At 38.0% G+C, this 19,635-nt stretch overlaps 1 protein-coding gene across 4 annotated transcripts in view; it reads right to left on the minus strand.

Annotated features, from left to right (window-relative positions):
* The window catches only part of MDM1 (Mdm1 nuclear protein), a 38,392-nt gene extending 19,471 nt beyond the window's left edge, over window positions 1–18,921 (minus strand). Inside the window, exons 1-11 of one of the 4 annotated variants that reach the window (XM_025403472.1) lie at window positions 18,733–18,888; window positions 17,614–17,728; window positions 12,817–13,184; window positions 11,608–11,742; window positions 9,241–9,408; window positions 7,701–7,804; window positions 7,523–7,622; window positions 2,698–2,727; window positions 2,194–2,369; window positions 1,056–1,382; window positions 60–172 (exon numbers count right to left, since the gene is read on the minus strand). In XM_025403472.1, coding sequence (XP_025259257.1) covers window positions 60–172; window positions 1,056–1,382; window positions 2,194–2,369; window positions 2,698–2,727; window positions 7,523–7,622; window positions 7,701–7,804; window positions 9,241–9,408; window positions 11,608–11,742; window positions 12,817–13,184; window positions 17,614–17,728; window positions 18,733–18,750 — 1,654 coding nt within the window. In that variant the 5' untranslated portion in view covers window positions 18,751–18,888. Of the gene's footprint in view, window positions 1–59; window positions 173–1,055; window positions 1,383–2,193; window positions 2,370–2,697; window positions 2,728–7,522; window positions 7,623–7,700; window positions 7,805–9,240; window positions 9,409–9,521; window positions 13,672–17,613; window positions 17,729–18,732 lie in introns of those variants that run through there. The other 3 variants (XM_025403475.1, XM_025403473.1, XM_025403476.1) reach the window with 3 other exon arrangements.
* Between the last annotated feature and the right edge of the window lie 714 nt (window positions 18,922–19,635).

Genomic DNA, 19,635 nt, shown 5'->3' on the forward strand with positions numbered 1-19,635 from the left:
CTAAATTATCATGTAGAAAAAGCAGGTTAAATAAGAACTGCACGGTGTTTGCTGATTACCAACAGCTGGAGTAGTGAGATCATGATGAGTCCTCTGGATTCCACCAAGTTCTCTCAGCTTAGGAGTAGGAAGCCGGCCTCCTTTTTCTGAGGATACAGAAGAAGAATCCGACCTATAAATTGAAACAATCTATGAATCTATACAGCATTTCCTCCAGAAAATATGATTAAAAAAATACTTTGTCATCATTGTGCAATAAAATATAAAACTTGTAAGAGAGTGCCATTTTGTTTCTGAAAAAATCACCACCAAATCCACATGCAGTTAAAAGAGACTAAAATTTTCAATAATGAATAGAACTAAGCACAAGATCAAAAATAAAACTGAACACTGAAAAAATACTATAAGCTATATGGACTATATCAATAGAATAAAAACAACCCACAAAGAAAAAAGTGACTGAATACTGGATAAGGGGGAAAATCACTGCAAGTCAGCACCAGCACAGCAGAGAATCCTTCCTTACATCAAGGCTCAAGTTCCATAACATCCATGAATGAATAAGGGTTACAATATAGACAAAAGGCACTATTATCATAGGTGGAGAAGAGCAACTCCCCACAGCAATTTACACATAAAACAACAGGAATTAGCTATTTTCAGAAATCACTTTTTTAAAAATATCATAAAACATTATCTTTTTTGGTAGAATCATCTGATATTAAAGATCACCAGCTTTTTTCTTTAAAGTCATTCTTCCAGACACATTTGCAAATCTGGCATACCATAAATTATAGGACATAAATGAAAATAATCCTAACTACTTCCTCCCAAAGTAGCCCAGAATTCAAGTATTCAATTACCAATCAGTAGTGACTTAAATACCTGAATCAAATTATTCACCACATAGCAGTGCCTTTGTGACGTTGAAATAAAATCTGCACTTTATTAGTCATAAAATCAAAAGTGTAAACCACTACATTTAGTGACAAAACAAAGTACATATCAACTATGTAAATAATGCTTCTCCATACTGAGTAATTTAAAACTCTCACCCTTCTTTCATCTTGTCTGCCTTAGATTTCTCATGTACATCCAACTTCTCTTGCTCTCCCATAAAAGCCTGCTTGCCCGTTTTCCTGTCCCCTTTCTCCTCGTTGTCATCCTCCTCCTCCTCCTCCTCCTTCTCCTTGGGCTGTTTCTGTATGTCTTCACTAGTGTTCTCTGTATCCCAAGCCAGCCGCCTTCTAACAGGTAGAGTGGGAGCTGACACGCCCAATTTCTCCGTGGTATTTTTCTGGGGCTGTTCTTCCACGATCTTTCTTTTTTCTTCTGGTTCTGTAGAAGGACATTTCTGCAAAGTCTTATGGCTTGTAGTATCTCTGTGTTAACAAAATCAGTTTTATTTTAAATGTGAATAGTCTGCACTTTCCTAATCTACACCAATTTTAATGAGTCCATCGTTTCCTTCTTCTGTTCACAACTACACGTTTTCCATAGATATTGCCTTGCTCAGGTATTGAAGAAGGAAATCTAATCTAGTAAAATAAATCAAAGTTATAATCTGGAGTTTCTATTAAAATATTCCAAAATGCATTTATCTTCTTTTACTCCTACCTTCACATATGCTTGTGTACATCTAATCTGCTGACACAAGTCATACCTAGCCCTAAACTGGCATTTACACACATAAACTAGGATCCCATGGTCTAAGTTCTTCAATTACTTTCGCTTACAAATAGTTACATCATGTTCATTTAAGCCCAAAACAGCAAAGCGCTCTTCCATAAAATCAGCAGTCAAGTTCTGAATCAGCCACAAAATCCATCAATGAATGATAATAGGTATGCATTAATAGCTTACAGTCTCTACGTTTTTATTGTTGTTGACTTTCTTTTCACCTTCTAAAGGTCTTTTTACATCTACCATATAATCATCCCTACTCTGCTATTAATTGTCAAAAAAAAATTATAAAAATCTAGCCTTCCAGATTTACATTATGTGGTATTTATACACAAATAAAGCAATCTATATTGCTTTATTTTTCACAGAGAATAAAAATGAAATAAATGGCTGCCACATTTCCATTTGACTGGAGACAAATTTTGAGTAGTCAGGTCATTTTCCTATGACATTCTATGATCTATATAAGTGTCAACAAACTTTCTTTGCCATCCACAAAGAATATCTTACCCAGCAAGATCTAATGCTCTGATGTTGCTACTAATGGTTCCTTCTGAGCTTGTAGTTGAGGAGACATCCCAACAGCAGTTGCTATCAGACAGAATCTGATTCAGGTGGTCCCGAGAAAAATGTGTCCCCTGAACTCGCTTCCTATAAAACTCAGCCTTTTCTCGGAGTTCTTTAACCTATACAGGAGAGTTCAGACATCATATACTATTGTAAATGCTTCTTTACAAATAGCACCAAGTAGCATATCAAAGACATTGAACAAATACAGCCAGGGACCAAGGACAAAGGAAGGCAAAATTAGCCACATACAGTCATCAGACTTTGTGCATTTAAGCAAAAACAAAAACAATCAAGCTAAAGCACGATGCAGCTGTTTTATTTCAGACCAGCAGGCAGGGAGAAATTTACAGCAGCTAAGAAAAATATTGACATCTACTTTTTATTCCAACTGAAATTACACAAGTAATCTATGCATTAGTTTTTAAAAACTCAAAAGCAACCAACCTCGGCATACCACATGGCATTTAGAGAACCCTAGAGAAGGAATACAGAAACACACTTAATGATAGGTTAATGCCATAACTGAATATTAATGGAACCAATGAAACACATTATTCTCCCTTCTAGATATCTACCAAACTTGTCAATCAATATTTCTTAGTATATTAAGTAATTAGTTCAGTAACCAAGATAGCTTATTATTATCTTGAAAACGAGCCACATTCTTGCATGGCTAGGATGCTGCTGATGACAGATAAATTAGGCAATCTAATTATTATTCCTATTTCCCCACCTCTGGAAGGGTGCTTACACGCCAGAAATCCCTAACCCAGCTTTATTTCATGGCTTTGCATACAGCTACTACTGCTACAGAAGCCCTCACTGGGAGAGTTATGAGGTTATGAGGCTTCCCTCTCCAAACTCCTCAATGTTCCCTTGGAATCAGCAAAATCTCTACTTAAAAAAAAAAAGTACTAAATATATAATTTAAAATAATAGCCCATAAAATCATAATAGAAATATGTTCAACAAAGTGACAGTATAAAAAAAGTTCTGATGAATAAAGTGATATGAATTCTTTAATATGCAAGTAACATTTTCTGATGAAAAGGAGCCTTTATACCCATTTGAAACCTTTCACTTTATACATCATACTGCCACCTGCTGGCTTCTCCAAGTACAATTCCACAATGTAAAAAAAATTAAGTTGAAGTTTTACCCTTAAAATTCTGTTCAATAGCTTTATTTATTCTCGAAAAACACTACTTTTTTTTTATCATCAAGACAGAAAATCTTTATTCTAGAACTGCTTTTCTTTCAGGGCAAAAAAAGCAAACAATGAAACAGCAACGTAAAAGTAATTGTAGAAACATATTCTCAGCTCCTTAACAAGGTACGATTTTGAATGCAGAGATGAAAGTGTTACAACTCTAGGGAATTGGCAAAAGCAAAAGACAGCACCTACATGGCATAAGAAACCATATAATGCCAACAGAGTCCTACTCTAGTGAACCATACCTGAAAAAAAAAATCCTAAAGGATAATTTGAAATATTTTCTTCACTGCCAACAACAACAACAAAAAAAACCTTTGTTCATCTATCATTTCTATCAACTCCTATAACTTTAAAGAAAATTTCTAGCAGTGGTTTTTGCATTTAACAGGTAGAAGTGAGGTACATGAATTAACTCTACTGAACTTCTAACCAGGGTATTCTGAATGCACAGGAACCTTGTTATAAAGTGCCTCCATATACTCCAGATTTTATTGCCAATAAGTGCCCCCATGTTTCAAATGTTTCATAGCCACTCCATCACCTATGTGCTTTAGCATCACTTCCTCCTCTGTGTTCTCAGAATTCTTTGTGCACATTCCCATTAATACATATTCAATTTTACTGGAATTAATTGCACATGTCCTCCTCGTCCATCAACCTATGAACTTCTTGAGGTGAGGTAAAATGTAGCACTTAACCACTGAGTCCACAACCTGTCCTGAGTGCAGACTAAGTGGTATGCCTGAGCTAACCATGGCAGCCAAAGATAAGCAAGAAACTCCCTGCCCTCAGTGAGCTCACAGTCTGAGACAGGAGGTCAACCTGTACATAAATTATCATAATATTGATGGGGGTCTATGCCATAATAAACAAATGAAATGTAAATTGAAGGAGTGCTTCAAAAGGGGGACCAATTGGTCCTGCACTGTGTTGGGTAGAGTGGCGGGACTGTGTAGGTGGAGGGGGCAGCAGAGGCAGCTGCTCCTATCCATGCATGATGAATGAAAGAATGGATGAATACTCTCCATGTACACAGTCATCCAGTTTTATTTGACATCAACTTTATTTAGAAAGGAGGGGGAGAGGATACTTCATAAAAATTCTGTAGAACTTTGATTTATTCAGTTCTATTTGTTACTGACATTTAAAACTAAATGCTTTAAATTTACTATATCAATAATCTTTATTAATAATCTTAGTGCTATTATATTTTACAAATATATGATTTTAAATATCTATAACCCTAAACTAAGATGAAAAATTAGAAGGCTGACATTTTCCAAGGTAGTATGTTCTACTAAAAAGAAGAGGAAAAAAATGAATGGCATGAACTCAATGTTAAATAGAACAATCCCTACAGCCAACAACCAGAGCCACTAAAAAGGATAGAAATAAACCATTCCCATCTCAAAACAACATACACGCACCTTTCTGGGTCAAGTAATGTCATCATATTATATGATATGATATAATTATAAGTAAAAATGTTTTCTGAATTTCTTTGTGCAAATTAAGAGTTCAATTAAATTATTTAAAACATATGCAGAAAATTCAAACTCAAGAAACAGGGGATAAAAACTCTTTTTACTCAAAAATCATCCCCCCAAAATGAGGGGTCACTTTATACCTAGTCTTTACAATGTCTATCAACTTATAGGACAGCTCTCAAATGCAGGACTTTATCTTGAAACACAGTCCTATTTGTGGAAGACACATTAGAATAAAACCACCTCAACCAATAGATGATGAAAAGATTACCTAACAATTAAGAAAAAAAGAAATTTAACATAGATTAAGTAGTTATTCTGAGGATAGAACCTAAAAAATTGTAATTGCTGACTATTAAGAAACAATCCCTTAAGTGAGCATTTTAAAAAGCAATAGTCAAGTGGTTATTGTAATGGAGATGACCAATACACAACCACTGGGCAAATAAAACCAACCACCCTAATGCTCTATGAGAGGTAACTGGGACTTAGCATAGAATTTCCAGTGACTATAGACTATTAACATATTCAAAAAGTACATCTCAAACATAGAAAGAAATGAAGATGATATATGGACTCAAAAACTAATGTGACTGAAAAAGTGAGTTAATATTCCAACAAGGAAGTCACTTATGACTTTGTTAGTCGTAAGTGTTGGAATGTTAGGAGTGGGAAAATGAAGGAGTACTGTACCTTATATTTAGGAAACTCATAATCAGCTGCCTATAGTAAATGACTTCCGAGAGATCTAAGTAAAACATGGCCCATATTAAATGCCTATAACCTGGTCAACTAAAACTGTTATCATCAATGATCACTGACTTCTTAGCTAAAAATTCTTATTCTTTTCTAACTTCAATTTACTTTCTGAATTATTTTTCTCAAAGAAATTAAGGCAAACTATACCACTAATTTAAATATTTACAACCACCAATATAGTCTTTAATAAGCAAAAAAAGCAACATTACCAAGATATCAAAATAGGAAACCTTGAAAAGTCTATTGACAACAACAATGTTCTTGTCCATCAAGGCAGGATAAGGAATCTCATCTTACTATTACTTCAGTTTTAACAAATCTTCTCAATTAGATGTTTAGTTCTGACACCTAAACTCATCTTAAAGAAATTGCTTCTTGGTCTTTTGGCCAAGATCGAGTGTAGAAATCTCAGAGAAAACAGTCTTCCAAAACAAAGAGTTTCTCATAACCTCAACCTAGTGTCATGCCTAAACACAACAGGCCAGCAGCTGACATCGATTTACTGGCCACACACTGTTCTGCCTCTGTCCTGCTTTTCCTCACTCCCACTATCAGATTCCTCAGTCAGGGAGATCTTTGCCAAGACTTGGGATGGTCACAAACTGCTCAAGAGTTTAGCTGACTCACTGCCTTTCTTCCATCATGGGTGCTTTCGACGCTCCTAGTTTTAACTTGATTTCACTAAGGGGACTATATGAACATTGCCCCAGATAATATCTGGGACAGCTTTGAGCTTTGTCTTTTACTTGCCTGTGCTGTCTTCAAGATATGCTCAAATAGAGAAGTAGAAAGCAAAAGAGTGGCCACGGTGGAAGGAATCAGACCTCCTGAAACAATATGCAGACAGCATGACAGTCACTAGGACATGTGCCTGGGAGTTGCAGTTCAAAGAACCAGCAGCTCAGAGCACTGAGCACTGAGCACCGAGCACCAAGCACCGAGCACCAAGCACCGAGCACCGAGCACCGAGCACCGAGCACCAGCCCTTTCCCCCAGAGGCTGATTACACATAATTGTGGGCCATGGTTTTAAGTAATGAGCTAAATAAAAGACCCATTCCCCATCCAAATTATCCTTCTGTTTACAATGACAGGGGGAAGTGGGATGTTTACTAATGTCTAATCTAAACAGAAACATTTTAATGTAGCTTGTTCTCTCAGAAAAGTTTTAAAAAGTCAAGATACGATTTGAAAAAAAAAAAAAAAAAAAAAAGATGCTAATACAATAATAAAAATGTTCCATTCTCTATCCTTTGAGTATAAGAAGCTAGTACTAAAGCAGCACTTCTCAACTCTAGAATTACCCTTCCCCTCAAACCTATCTTCAGATCCCCAGTTTCTCCCACATTAGAGTACCCCAACCTGTAGCTCACACCTCTAACCACATAAGCTGCACCTTTCTTTTGCCTACAAACTGTAAGAGTACACACTGACAATGGGCATCACTATCAGACAAATTATTTAATCTTCAGTTGAGAGAGTGGAGGTCTGAAAGTTATGAAATAATCGAATCTATAATGATACAATTCTATAAATTCAATCTATTAACACAATCAAATGTTTGATGGTAAAAAGCGTTAACTTAAAAGACCTCAATGAATAGTAATTGCTGAAGAGCCAGTGGCATTAAAAAAAAACACACTGATAATTTACATCCTAATACATAAGTTCCTGATACTATTAGTGCTATTATTATATCATACTTCTTTAAATTGTGGTCTCTATTACCAAATGGAACTCATTGTGAAATTAAAGTGTTAATAGAGGCTGAAAGAACATGTGGGCTTATTGAGCTCACGCACACTCACCTGATTTGGCATGTTTCCCTTCACACGTGTCCAAGCCCCAGCTTTATATAAATACTGAGCTGGGCTCAGAAATTTTGCTCTATATTCGGAATTCACCTTCCTAATAGGAATGAAATGAAAGTAAATATTTCACTATGTTGATCACTGAAATACTATATTTTCCTATTAAAATACATACCCAAGTCTTTGATGTTTCCAAGGAGTAAGCTTCTTTTTAGGCTGGTGTAAGTCTTTTAATTCCATCTCTGCTTCCAATTTTAAAGGATCATCTATTTCATTACTCTGAAATGGAAATAATTTAAGCTTTTTATGCTTAAAATGTTACACATTAAAGTGAAAACATGGATGTTATAAAGTTAGACTTGAATATTTAATGACATTTCTATTTTTAGAAGCTTTAGATACTGAAGAAAACAAAAATAAGAAATCAACAAACAAGTTTTGAAATTTTTATTATATTTGGTTAGTTATTTTTGAAGTTTAGCTGAGGATATAGCTTCATTTTCTAACAATAAAGATTTTAGATCTTTGGCTAAGGAAGAAAATTTTTAAGTTAACAAATACATATCTAAATAATGTTACCATACACTGAACTTGATATTCTAAATTTACAATTGCATTACAGTAATTAAACATAGGATCCTGATGAATTAGTTACCAAATCGCTTTACTGAATAACAATTCTGGTTTTTTCTCCGATAATATCATAGGTCTAATATATGTGTGTATATAAATCATTTTACTTTTAGTCATATTTACTTATAACTTTATACTATTTTTAGGACCCATAAAATATCAGGTATCAACATTCCAGGAGATTAAAAAATAGTATTTATACCCCAATTACCTGTAATTTATAATCATGTTAGCCTGATTCTGCAGCTTAAATGGCTGTAATATCACACAGAAGCTGTTGTTTGTATATTCTGAGGTAGATCATATGAATTATACTGGCTATAATCTGGCATGCTAACACTTTGGTTTCAACTACTTGTGATGGCCAGGTGTGGCAGCTCACGCCTGTAATCCCAGCACTTTGGGAGGCCAAGGTGGGTGGATCACCTGAGGCTAGCAGTTCGAGACCAGCCTGGCCAACATAGTGAAACCCCGATTCTACTAAAAATACAAAAATTAGCCAGGCATGGTGGCATGCACCTGTAGTCCCAGGTACTCAGGAGGCTGAGGCAGGAGAATTGCTTGAACCTGAGAGGCAGAGGTTGCAGTGGGCCAAGATCATGCCACCGCATTCCAGCCTGGGTGACAGAGCGAGACTCCGTCTTGAAAAAATAAATAAAAATAAAATACATGTGAGTATGTATGTGTTTAATTTCCATAACTTAAAACAAGTATTTCTAGCACTACTGTTACCCCAGGAAGTTACTATAAATCCAGTCATTTGATATTAAACTTACTAGACTTTGATATTAACCGTATTAGACTTACCTCCTACACTGTTAAGTACTCAACATGCTGTATCATTTTTATTTATGTCTGTCTCCCCACTAGCCCAAGAGCTGCTTGGGGCTATTTGCCAGCCTTGTATTCTCAGTACCAACCCACGTCTGCTCCTAGTAGCTGGCTCAATGAACATTTGATGAACAAATGAATTAATGAACTAGTGAAAACTAAAAACTCCCAGGTGGTAGTAAGCAAAAGAAAATGTGGAGAATCTAAAATAATGGAGATTTTGTTTGGTAAGATTAAAAGTTGATGAATACCTTCTTTTCAGGAGATACTGTTTCAAGATTTCTGTTTTCTCTCAAATCATTTCTTAATTTTGGTTCTTTCACTGGAGATAAACCCTTGAAATTTCTTTTGTATTCAGTTTCATGGATGACTGAGTTACCTTTGAATGGTGGAGTAAACTGGCTTTTATTGTGGAAAACCTTAAAACAAAAATTATCTTAGTTTAGTTTTGTTCATTAAATATGCAGAACTTCGGTCTTCAATTACTTAACAAAACATACATAAAGTTGAATTACAGGACAAAAAAAATAGCAAAGTTATATACGATTTTAATTTCATTTCACATATATTATTAACATCCAAAGGTCAACTTTATATACTCATTACCATGTTTTGAATAATAGTTTTATAATCAAAATATAGCTTATAACCAAAATAAATATTGGCATATTTTCATATGACACAGACAGTAGCTTTAAGGCAACTCTGTTGTCAGTTCTACAGGTTTTTTTCTTCCTCCCTGACATGATTTTTTTTATTCCTGCCTTAATAGAAAGTTCTTGACATTTTCGAACACCCAATATGTTGAATTTGTTTAGCTTTTCTTCCCTTGGCTTATTTTCAGCACATTTTATTAAGGCAAAGAAGATGTTCTGAGCAATTACTACACTTGTATTGTTAAATGTTTCCTTTTATCCTATTTCACAGTATGGTTTCTATTTCACAGCATATTACCACTGATTACAAGGAAAGCAAATGGAAAAGACAGGGAACTCAAACAAGTTATATTACTGCTTTGTAATGCTGAATAGGGTATCTTCATACAGATCAGATCTAAACAGTTTATCTATTTTAGTACAGTATAACCTCAAGGACTCTCCTGCCAAAAACTGTTCTGACTCCTTTACATATTAATATAAGACATCCTTTCAGAAAGCAGGTGTCTGACAAAATAGAAATGAACAACCTTTTTAGAGGTTTCCTATCAACAAGCATTGAAAGCTGTCTCAAAGCTCTTCAATCCATAGACTCTAAATTCAACATGCTTTGAACAATGAGCAATTCCTTCTAAAAAAAAAAAAAGCTTGTGAAACACATTAAAGAAAGCAATAAAACTACCAATGAATATATCGCTAGTGATTTCTCTCATAAAAGTAACATTTCTACACAACGCTTTCACTGACATGTAAAAGCCCTATTTGTTGACGATATGATTTGATTTGAATCAGCTCTATCTTCAAGGTCAAACACTCTATAAAAAACTGAATAATTACAATTTTTATGTTGTAAATAATGTTTTAGATACACTTAATCTCCAAAAAACCCTGTAGGTAAGCAAAAGAAGTACTGATCCTATTCACTAGGTTAATAACGGGTACTTATCATTTTGTTACTTCATAGCTTCTTAAAATGTTATATAAATTTCAAAGGTATTTTAAAAATTGAATAAGCCCAAAGCTGCCACGATTTATAGGATCACTGGTGTTTTTTTCATCTTAATGTAAGATGACTAGATGTTATTGTCTTGCTGAATCTAATTATCTCGTCAGTTCTTAGGGCTATACACAATACATAAGTGAATGCTGACGTACAGGAGAAAATTAATGTAAGGGTGTGTGAAAGTGTGTATATTTATAAAGAAAAACACAAAGACCAGAAGAAAAAACAGACTAAGCCATTATAGGTCTCTGGGGATATTACAAGTGGAGGTATTTCCTGTCTCTGCCTAGAAGTACTGTTAAGAACATAAATGAGAGTTTAAAGCCTAAAACTGCCTAAAGGATGAAGGTAGTAAAACAACAGACTATTTATTAGTAATGGTATCTCAACACTAAAACTGTGCAGGACTACAATGAAATCTAAAACCACATCATTACAGCTTCTGAATTTTACAAATATAGTTATACCAACAATGCCTATTACTATTTGTCTGATATAAGGACAAAATTACGTATCTTGTGTTATTGTCAACATATTTTGTATTTATTAAAATAAATATTCAAAGCAGTTATGCTTTTCTTAGAATACACAAAACATGCAATATATTAGTCAACAAAACACATTTTAGAATAAAATCAATTTAATAATTTTTTATTAAGTAAAAAAATCTTATAGCATGCAAAAACTTACCAGTTCCCCAAGTTTTCATTACCCTGTCTCATATTTAGTATATGTGCTGCATCTGGCAACAATGATCATCAGTAGCCTAGGACAGTATAATATTACTACCATAAATCATAAGTAACAGGACGATTTTAGCAAAATTCTCACTTTGGTTTTCTAGAACCTACCTCCAGGCTACTTAAGTACCTAATTTCTTGCAACTCTTAATTCTATGTAAATCTACATTACTAGATAAGATAATGGTACTCAGAAATGTATTACATCCATTAAACTACCTGATTGGCTGCAAAAGCTGGAGCAGTTTCTTTAGAAGTCTTCCAAACAAACTGCCTTTGATATTCAGAATTTCTCAAGGCATTACATGAAGGAACAACAGTCAATCCAGCTTTCTTACGCAGAAGTCTATCCAACTGTTCAAAACAAAAATCCACTCAAAGACATTAAAATTTTCTATTCAAACTTTTTTAAAATTGTGGTAAAAAAATGCATAACACAAAAATCTATCCTCTTAACAAAATGTTCAGTCTACAGTACAAAATTGTAAACTACATGCGCATTGTGGTACAGCAAACTTTAACTTATAAATAGTATCTTTTTTCAAGTGTCAAACCATTTAAAATTCCTTTCTATCAAAGGACTATTAGGCATCCCAGGAAAAATATAATACTCTCAGTCCTTTCCTACTAATCATTCATAATTAAATCTATTACCAAAAAGTCCCAGCACTCTGCCTCATATGCACACTGCTTCTGTGAACACCCCTTCTCCTGCCTGCCAGACACACATCACCTTCCTTGTTCCCTTTTACCCCCAGCTTTTTCAACAAGCTATGGATTCTTCTCCAACACTCTGAAATGCCTCTTCAGGGTCCCAGTCAGTGGTGGACATGAACCAGAGAAGAGCAGTGGAACAGAATGGAGAAAGAAACGTGGAAGGCATTGAGATCCCCATGCAAGTTCCGGTAGCCTCTGCTTATGTGCTCACAAGGACCTGCTGCAGGCCAGCTGTGACATAAGAGAGCAAAAATGCAAGATCTCTAAGAGACAGCCAGAGCTCTCCTTCCTTTTGCATTTCATCAATTGAGTTTCTGTCTGTCTTCTTGTACAGATAAGAAACTGAAAAGGGGCTAGATAGAAGTCAGCTCAGCACCCTGCCAGAAGTAAGGACCTACTTCCCTTCTCTGTCTCAACTTCATCTCTCCCTTGGGACTCAGGTGCTAATACATGATGAATAAAATCCAGACATAGGAGGTCCATCCAATAAAGGGATACCATAGCATAACTACTACAAAATAGCGAGTAGTAAGAATAGAACTAATTCACAACAACTAAAGTCAACAGCCTGTTATCAACTGTTCTTATAGATATTAGACAAGAAAACAACAATGGAAAATTCTGAAACACAAAATGTAACATTACAGAAATGACGATGAAACCAACAAAGAATTCCATGTTTTTGAAAAGAAATGCAGTGAATATGCCTACCCCAGTATCTACATTTTCTGAAAGAACCTTGGTAGAATGTTCCAGTTCCACATTTTCATTAACTGGTATATGGTTTGTTACACCCTCATTATTTTCCACAACATCTGAAGCCCTTTCAGCTCTGGAGTCTGCAGAGTGAGATCTGGTTCTTTTGGGAACCCTGGAAGCTTCTAGTGAGTCAACTCTTTCTTGAGTAACATCCTTTTGTTCTGCTTCTTGTGATTTTGGTGTTTCCGGGGCTTCTGGTTCTGGCAATGCGACCACATTGTTCTCTGAGATAGCTCCATTCCACTCCAGAGATTTTGAAATCTGTGGGTCATGGTAAGGGACTCTTCTTTTTGAAATAAAACTTGGCTCCTTCGTGATCCCTACAAAACACGGTATACAAAACTAGTAGCTACCAAAGCAAAAAGTTACAAAGACAACTTTTAAGAACACTTGTGAAGGAGAAATGAAATTTAAAATTTAGTTCAGATATATGTACCTATATATACACACAATATCCTTCAGAATATAGGATTTTAAAAGTACAACTTTTCAACATAAAATATTTAATTTTGCTTTTAAAAGCATTAAAAATTTAACCATAACAAAAAATTAAAAATCAGTGGGTCACAATGTTCCAGTTATCCTAACAAAAGTCACTAGAATTGCAACATGATAAACCTGGCAAGCCAGGCAGTACATGCTGCCTCGTTTCTAATTACTTTCCTGTGCTACTTAACAGAACAATGGGCCCTGGTACTGTCAAAATTTGGAACTTTTCACAAAGCTTCTCTTAAGTGGAGCAGACCAAGATGAGAAGGGATGAGATGTCATTGTGCTGGATCTTGGTTCTACATCTGCCTTGATTTCCTGAGAATTAAAAAAGAATAGGCTGGGCGCAGTGGCTCATGCCTGTAATTCCAGCACTTTGAGAGGCTGAGGCAGGCAGATCACGAGGTCAAGAGATCGAGACCATCCTGGCTAACACAGTGAAACCCCGTCTCTTCTAAAAAATACAAAAAAAAAAAAAAAAAAAGCCAGGCATGGTGGCGGGCGCGTAGTCCCAGCTACTCGGGTGGCTGAGGCAGGAGAGTGGCGTGAACCGAGGAGGCAGAGCTTGCAGTGAGCCGAGACTGTGCCACTGCACTCCAGCCTGGGCGACAGAGCAAGACACTGTCTCAAAAAAAAAAAAAAAAAAAAGAATAAGCCTTTTTAACAACAGCTAAGATACAATTTCTCTATATTTCTGTATGGAAAGCAAAGGTCCAAAAACTTAACCTTCTATGGAGGTAAGAGCAGCTCTGCAGAATGACAGCCACTGAGAGACTGCCCTAGTTTAGGGCCATCTTTAAGACGGCTGCAGGGTGGAGAAGGAAGATTAAGACCAGAATGGAAAAGGAAGGTGGAAAGAAAATTGGGCATGAGGTAGAACCCAGGACTCCTTAGCCTCTGTTGTAGATGTGCTGGCCATGTCACCCCGGGTCCCCACCCTTTTAAAAGGCTTCCCTAGACCACAGGTCTTCACACTGGCTGGGTATCTGTCTGGAGGCACACAAAGATGTGGAGGGTAAACAGAAGTGGGCGGCTTAAGGGAATCATTTTCCAGATCCTCAACTCCATATGTGTGTGCTCTCTTGCCTGACGCTGATCTGTCTGCCTGAGAGCTGCATCTGCCATCTGCAGTTCCATCTCCCACCGCCCCTTTCATAATCTCCCTTTTCCCACTTTACAGAAGACAGACACACCTCTTACCCAGCCTGAAACTTACTCCAGCGCATCCCCTCAAGGTAGAACAAAACCTCAGGGGTAGGAAGCCAAACAAAGGGACAATTCAAGAAAGCATATCCCTGAGGGAGAATATTTGACAGCAAAGCAAAGCAGACAGAGATTAGAAATAACAAAGGAACAGTATCTTATTTCATATAGCTCCATGGATTTTCCATCTCCTTCTTAGTATTAAAATTCAGGTATGAGAGGGATATCATGTGAAATGTACATATGCATATTAACACATTTACCTTAATTAAAGATAAACAGACTTTTTTCTCACAGAAAATAATTCTAATTTGGCCGGTTAGTTTGCCAATGAATACTGACTTTGCCAGTTGCATGATAAACATTTTCCATAAATTGAATGGGCTAAACTGGCAGTTCCAGAGTTTTTACAAAATATATGTAAAACATATAAGCACTATGCAATATACCAGAAATTCTATTATTCAAAACTATTCATAAAAATTTATGATAAAAAATAGCAATTTAGAAAAACACTGTGATGAGGCACAACATTGTGATGAGGCACAATGTTTTTCTAAATTTTTCTAGAAGTATAAAAGCTAAAAAGCTTGAAGATCACCAATTAGACTCCTCTCTGCTTTAACACAGAGGCAGGTTTTTGGTAGAAGAGCAAAATGAAAGAAAATTCTCAAGTGGTCTGCTGTTGCCTCTCAGCACCAGCAAATCCCCAGGATAAAAATACACTACTCTAAAAGAAGGGACAGCCATCCTGGGTAACACTGCTGTTGTTTTTTGCTAACCTCCCACCTCCCGTTCTGAGCATTCTGGAGTTCTTGCTCAGTCCCTCCCCATGACCTAAAATTCCCCACTAACGTTCCTCCCCTAGTCCACTCCTTCCTTCATTATATACTATGCTCTAAGGTGGCTTTGCTCTCACGGTCTCATTTCATCACCTTCCCCTCAAATGCAGCTGATCTAAGCTGAAATGTTATTGGACAACTACCCAGTTTAATGAATTTTCCAGTGTCATAATAGCCTTGTAGGCGCTCAGCAGGGTGGGATATCTATGCTTAAACAGAGATTTATTTGGATTCTTAATCTAATGGAGGCTCAAATATGTGGAATTTCTAGTCATTTGTAAAAAGAGGATTATGAGCAGAGGGATTTTCCTAGCACCCTGCCAGAGAAGCAGGGACACCCAGTCTCTGAAGTTTGGCACTGGGTCAGATCATGATGCTTCAGAGGAACCCTAAAAGAGACACCCACTCTTGCCCACTCTTCCCTTTGTACTCCAAACCTAATTCTGAAAATACCCCCTCATCTTACTAACTTCCCAGGCTTGGTACCCTACCCATAAGTCTTTTCCTGGCTTCAAACATCTAACATTTATGTGACTTATCTGCCATGCTCGCACACATCACATGTGGGGCACCAAGCACTGATCTGTGTACATGAACCAGGCCCTTAATAGGCAACATCTCATTTAAACCCTCCCAGCAATCCTATGTAACAGGCTTCCTAAAATCTCACTTGGTGAAACTAGCTCAATTTACCCAACAGCTATTGTGGATTCAAATTTCGGCTTATTCATTCATTCAAAAATTAGTTTGAAGAAGCAATAGATTGTTCCAAGGCCTGTATTAGGTACTGCGTAGGAACAAGGTGGTGGATAAGACAGAGCCCTACTCTCAGAGATCTAATATACTAGTAAGGAAGAATTAAACAAGCAGGTATAATGAAGTCAGTCTGTCTCCTTTCTGTTCTGTCACCCTCTGGGAAACCCTGGCCCAGGAACCTGACTTCCCCGGGACACAGGGAGGAGGCATGTGTGATAACAAGAACATGACCTCTGAAATCGCGTGCTTTGCACAAAACAGACTTGATTTCAAATCATGGTTCTGCCACTTACTAGCTATAAAGCTGGGGCAGCGACCTAATCTCCCTAAGTTTCCATTTCTCAAGACCTTGGGAGCACTCTTCCCCAGCACTTTCCCCTCAGCTTTCAGGTCTCAGCTCAAATATCACCTCCTCAAAATGAGCCTTTCCCAACCATCTAATCTAAAGCGTTTTCCCTCCAGTCTACCCCTCCTGCATGTTATCTATCACACTTCCCTACAATTTTACATAAAAACCTGAAATTCCCTTATTTATTGAGTGACTTGCTCACTGTTTCTCTCCACAGTTAAGGTACTTTGGTTCAGGGCTCTATCCCTAGTGTTCCCAGACCAAACTGAGGGTCGGGCTGCTATTTCTCTCCGCCAATAATGAGATGCAAATGAACTAGGGAGAAAGAAAGTTTTTATTTCTATAACCAGTTACGGGGAGAAGGCCTGGAAATTATCACCAGACCAACCCCAAATTACAAAGTTTTTCAGAGCTTATATACCTTCTAAGCTATAAGTCTACGTGTAAGTGTGCATTCATCTAAGGATGTAAGTGATTAACTTCTTTCAATCTATAAGTAAGGTCTGAGTCCTGAAGACCTTCTTCTGGAGCATCAGTAAACTTACTTTATCTAAATGCGTCTAGGTGCTGGGCTGATTACCCTTATCTTGTCTCCTGCTGAATCACGGAGGTTTGAGGAGTTCCTTCAGACCGCCAATAAATTTGTCTGTGGAGGCCTCGGGAGTTTCTGCAGACCCCCATTAAAACTTGTTTAATCCTAAATGGATCCTGTTAAGAATTCCTTATTTTGTCATGCTTTACGGCCCAGGAAAGGCCTAGGCAAAACTCTTGATGGGCTTTTGTTACACCCCAGCCTCTGTGTAAGGGCACTGGCTTTTCTTAGCTTTTAATATTTAACTTTACCACTCAGTCAGTACTGAAACAGTTGTGATGGAGGCCTCCATTAGTGAAACCTGGCCGGCCACACTAGCTGCTGGGAATAGTCCTGGCTCATAGTAAACCTTCAATAAATATTTGATTAATAAATGAATATATCAACCAGGCCAACTGAACTTTTAATATATCATTTGGCAAACTTAGCCCAAGGTTTACTTAGCCCAAGTTATAATGGCTTAGCCCAAGTTATAAACTTAGCCCAGGTTAGAATGGCTATTAGCTTGCTCAACTTACCTAATTGATCTGATCTAAGTCCAGCCCATGGGTACTTTTGCACCACGGAGGAATTACAAGACTCTGACAAATAAGACTTTTTCCACAGGAAGTTCCTCTGGTATTCACTCAGTCCCTGTAAAGAAAGTACACTTTGAGTACAGGGCAATTAATGAATGATGTTTTAAAGCAGACATCAGTGAAAAATAATTTCTGAACCTCCAAAGAGACTTAAGACTGAAAATTAAACACAGACGAGCTCCTTAATAAGAGCTAATATTCACCCAGCCCTGTGCTAAGCAGTTCACACGAGTTACATCCTTTAAGCCTCAACACCACTTGAGGCAGATGCTACCAGGAATACCAGGCTCAGAGGTTACCCTTTCACTGATTATCTGATTCCAAAGCATGAGTTCTTGTCGGATAACTAGTGACAATCTAAATTCTGATCACTCCACTAGATTTATCCCAGGTTTTCACCGAGTACACAATATTATGTATTATGCCTAGGACCTTTTGCTATTTGGTAAAGTCAACAAAAGGCAAACTCCCCTTCCATTCTGAATACACGCCTTTAAGATAAATGAGTCAGGAGGTGTGGGACGCTGTGGCCACCTGTTAAGTTGCAGGGTGCTAGTCCCTGACAGCTACCAGCTACCTGGAACTTTTAACATACCCTAAGAATGCACAACGATGAAAAATGTGTATTTCTTTATACCCTATCTTTACTAAGAACCCATTTCTCAAGCCTTTAAAAGCCACATACACTAAAGTTTTAAAGGTAATGGGGGTTAAATGCTAAGCTAAATGGGCCACAGGTGTCCCAAACGTAAGTCGCCTTTAGTTCTCTTCGCAAAGTGGCCTCCTCCCATCTACACGCCTCTCGAGTCCCCTTAAGTAAATCTGTCTCGCATCATCTGACTCCTCGGCACACGGCAACTTGCAAATGTGAGTGAGCGGAGAGAGAACTAGGTAAGAGGTGGCGGGCAGATTCTGGGGCCCCTCAGGCAGGCCCTGGGGCTGGCAGCTTCTGCCGGGCCGAGGGTTGCAGAGTTGAAAAGCAGCGTGACCTCGACGCCCCGCACCTCCCCCGCCGTGGCTCCCCCCAGCCACCTTCCGGCCCGGGGACCCCAGCCTCACCTTGAAGCGCACCGGCATGTCGCCCGGCGCCGGAGCCCCCGCCACTCCGACAGTTAACGGGACAAAAAGCTCCGAGGGGGCGGGGCGATAACAGTCTGTTCCCTAGCAAACCCTCGGCACGGCGTCCCCGACTACGCGCCGGCGCACTCCGCGCTTCCCTCCTAGAGCCCTGTCGCTCTGTTTTTCCCCGCCCATTTTGGAGCCTAGGGACCAATAGAAACTCGTAGAGTGCCTTACCTCCATTAGGATTTGACCAATGAGTGACCGAAAAGGAGCCGCCTACCGCTTGTGCCAAATCCCGGGGGCTGATAGAGATGGCGGGCGGAAGGCCGGCCAATAAGGCTCCCGGAACCAGGCTGGGCGGGACCCCGGGGATGCCTTCCTGGGTTGGGTGGACCGGTCCCTGGTTCGCGGGCTCCAGCGCAGCAATGCGTCTACTTGCTGGTGGAATTCGCCAGCCGCCAGCCTCGCTGGCCCAGTGTGTTCTTCATTCTAAAATCTATGATAGAACCGAACGCTTCTTTTTCTGAAAGGAAAGTGTTCAGATCTATTCTGCTGAATACCGGTTAGTACAACTGACAGCCGCATTACAGTTTATTGTCACATAAAAGGGGAAAGGCCAAAAAATAAATATAGCTTAGGCAGGATTTTTGAAGCTTTATTGAAACTCGAAAGACAAACTGCTGTCTCTTCCTCCAGTGATGTTCTTCCTCCCTCAATCTCTACCCTCCCCTAAATGATGTACATACAGCGCTTAGATGAGAAAACGTTTATTAAAGATGCTTGTGAGTCTCAACTTCCAAACCTTCAGTCTTGTCTCTCCTCTCAACCTTTTTTTAAAAATGAAACTTCATCTGATTTTAATCGACTATTGCCATCATCGTCGATAAATATTTCTTGACA

Source organism: Theropithecus gelada, chromosome 11 (genome assembly GCF_003255815.1).
Source record: "Theropithecus gelada isolate Dixy chromosome 11, Tgel_1.0, whole genome shotgun sequence".
Classification (NCBI taxonomy): Eukaryota; Metazoa; Chordata; class Mammalia; order Primates; family Cercopithecidae; genus Theropithecus; species Theropithecus gelada.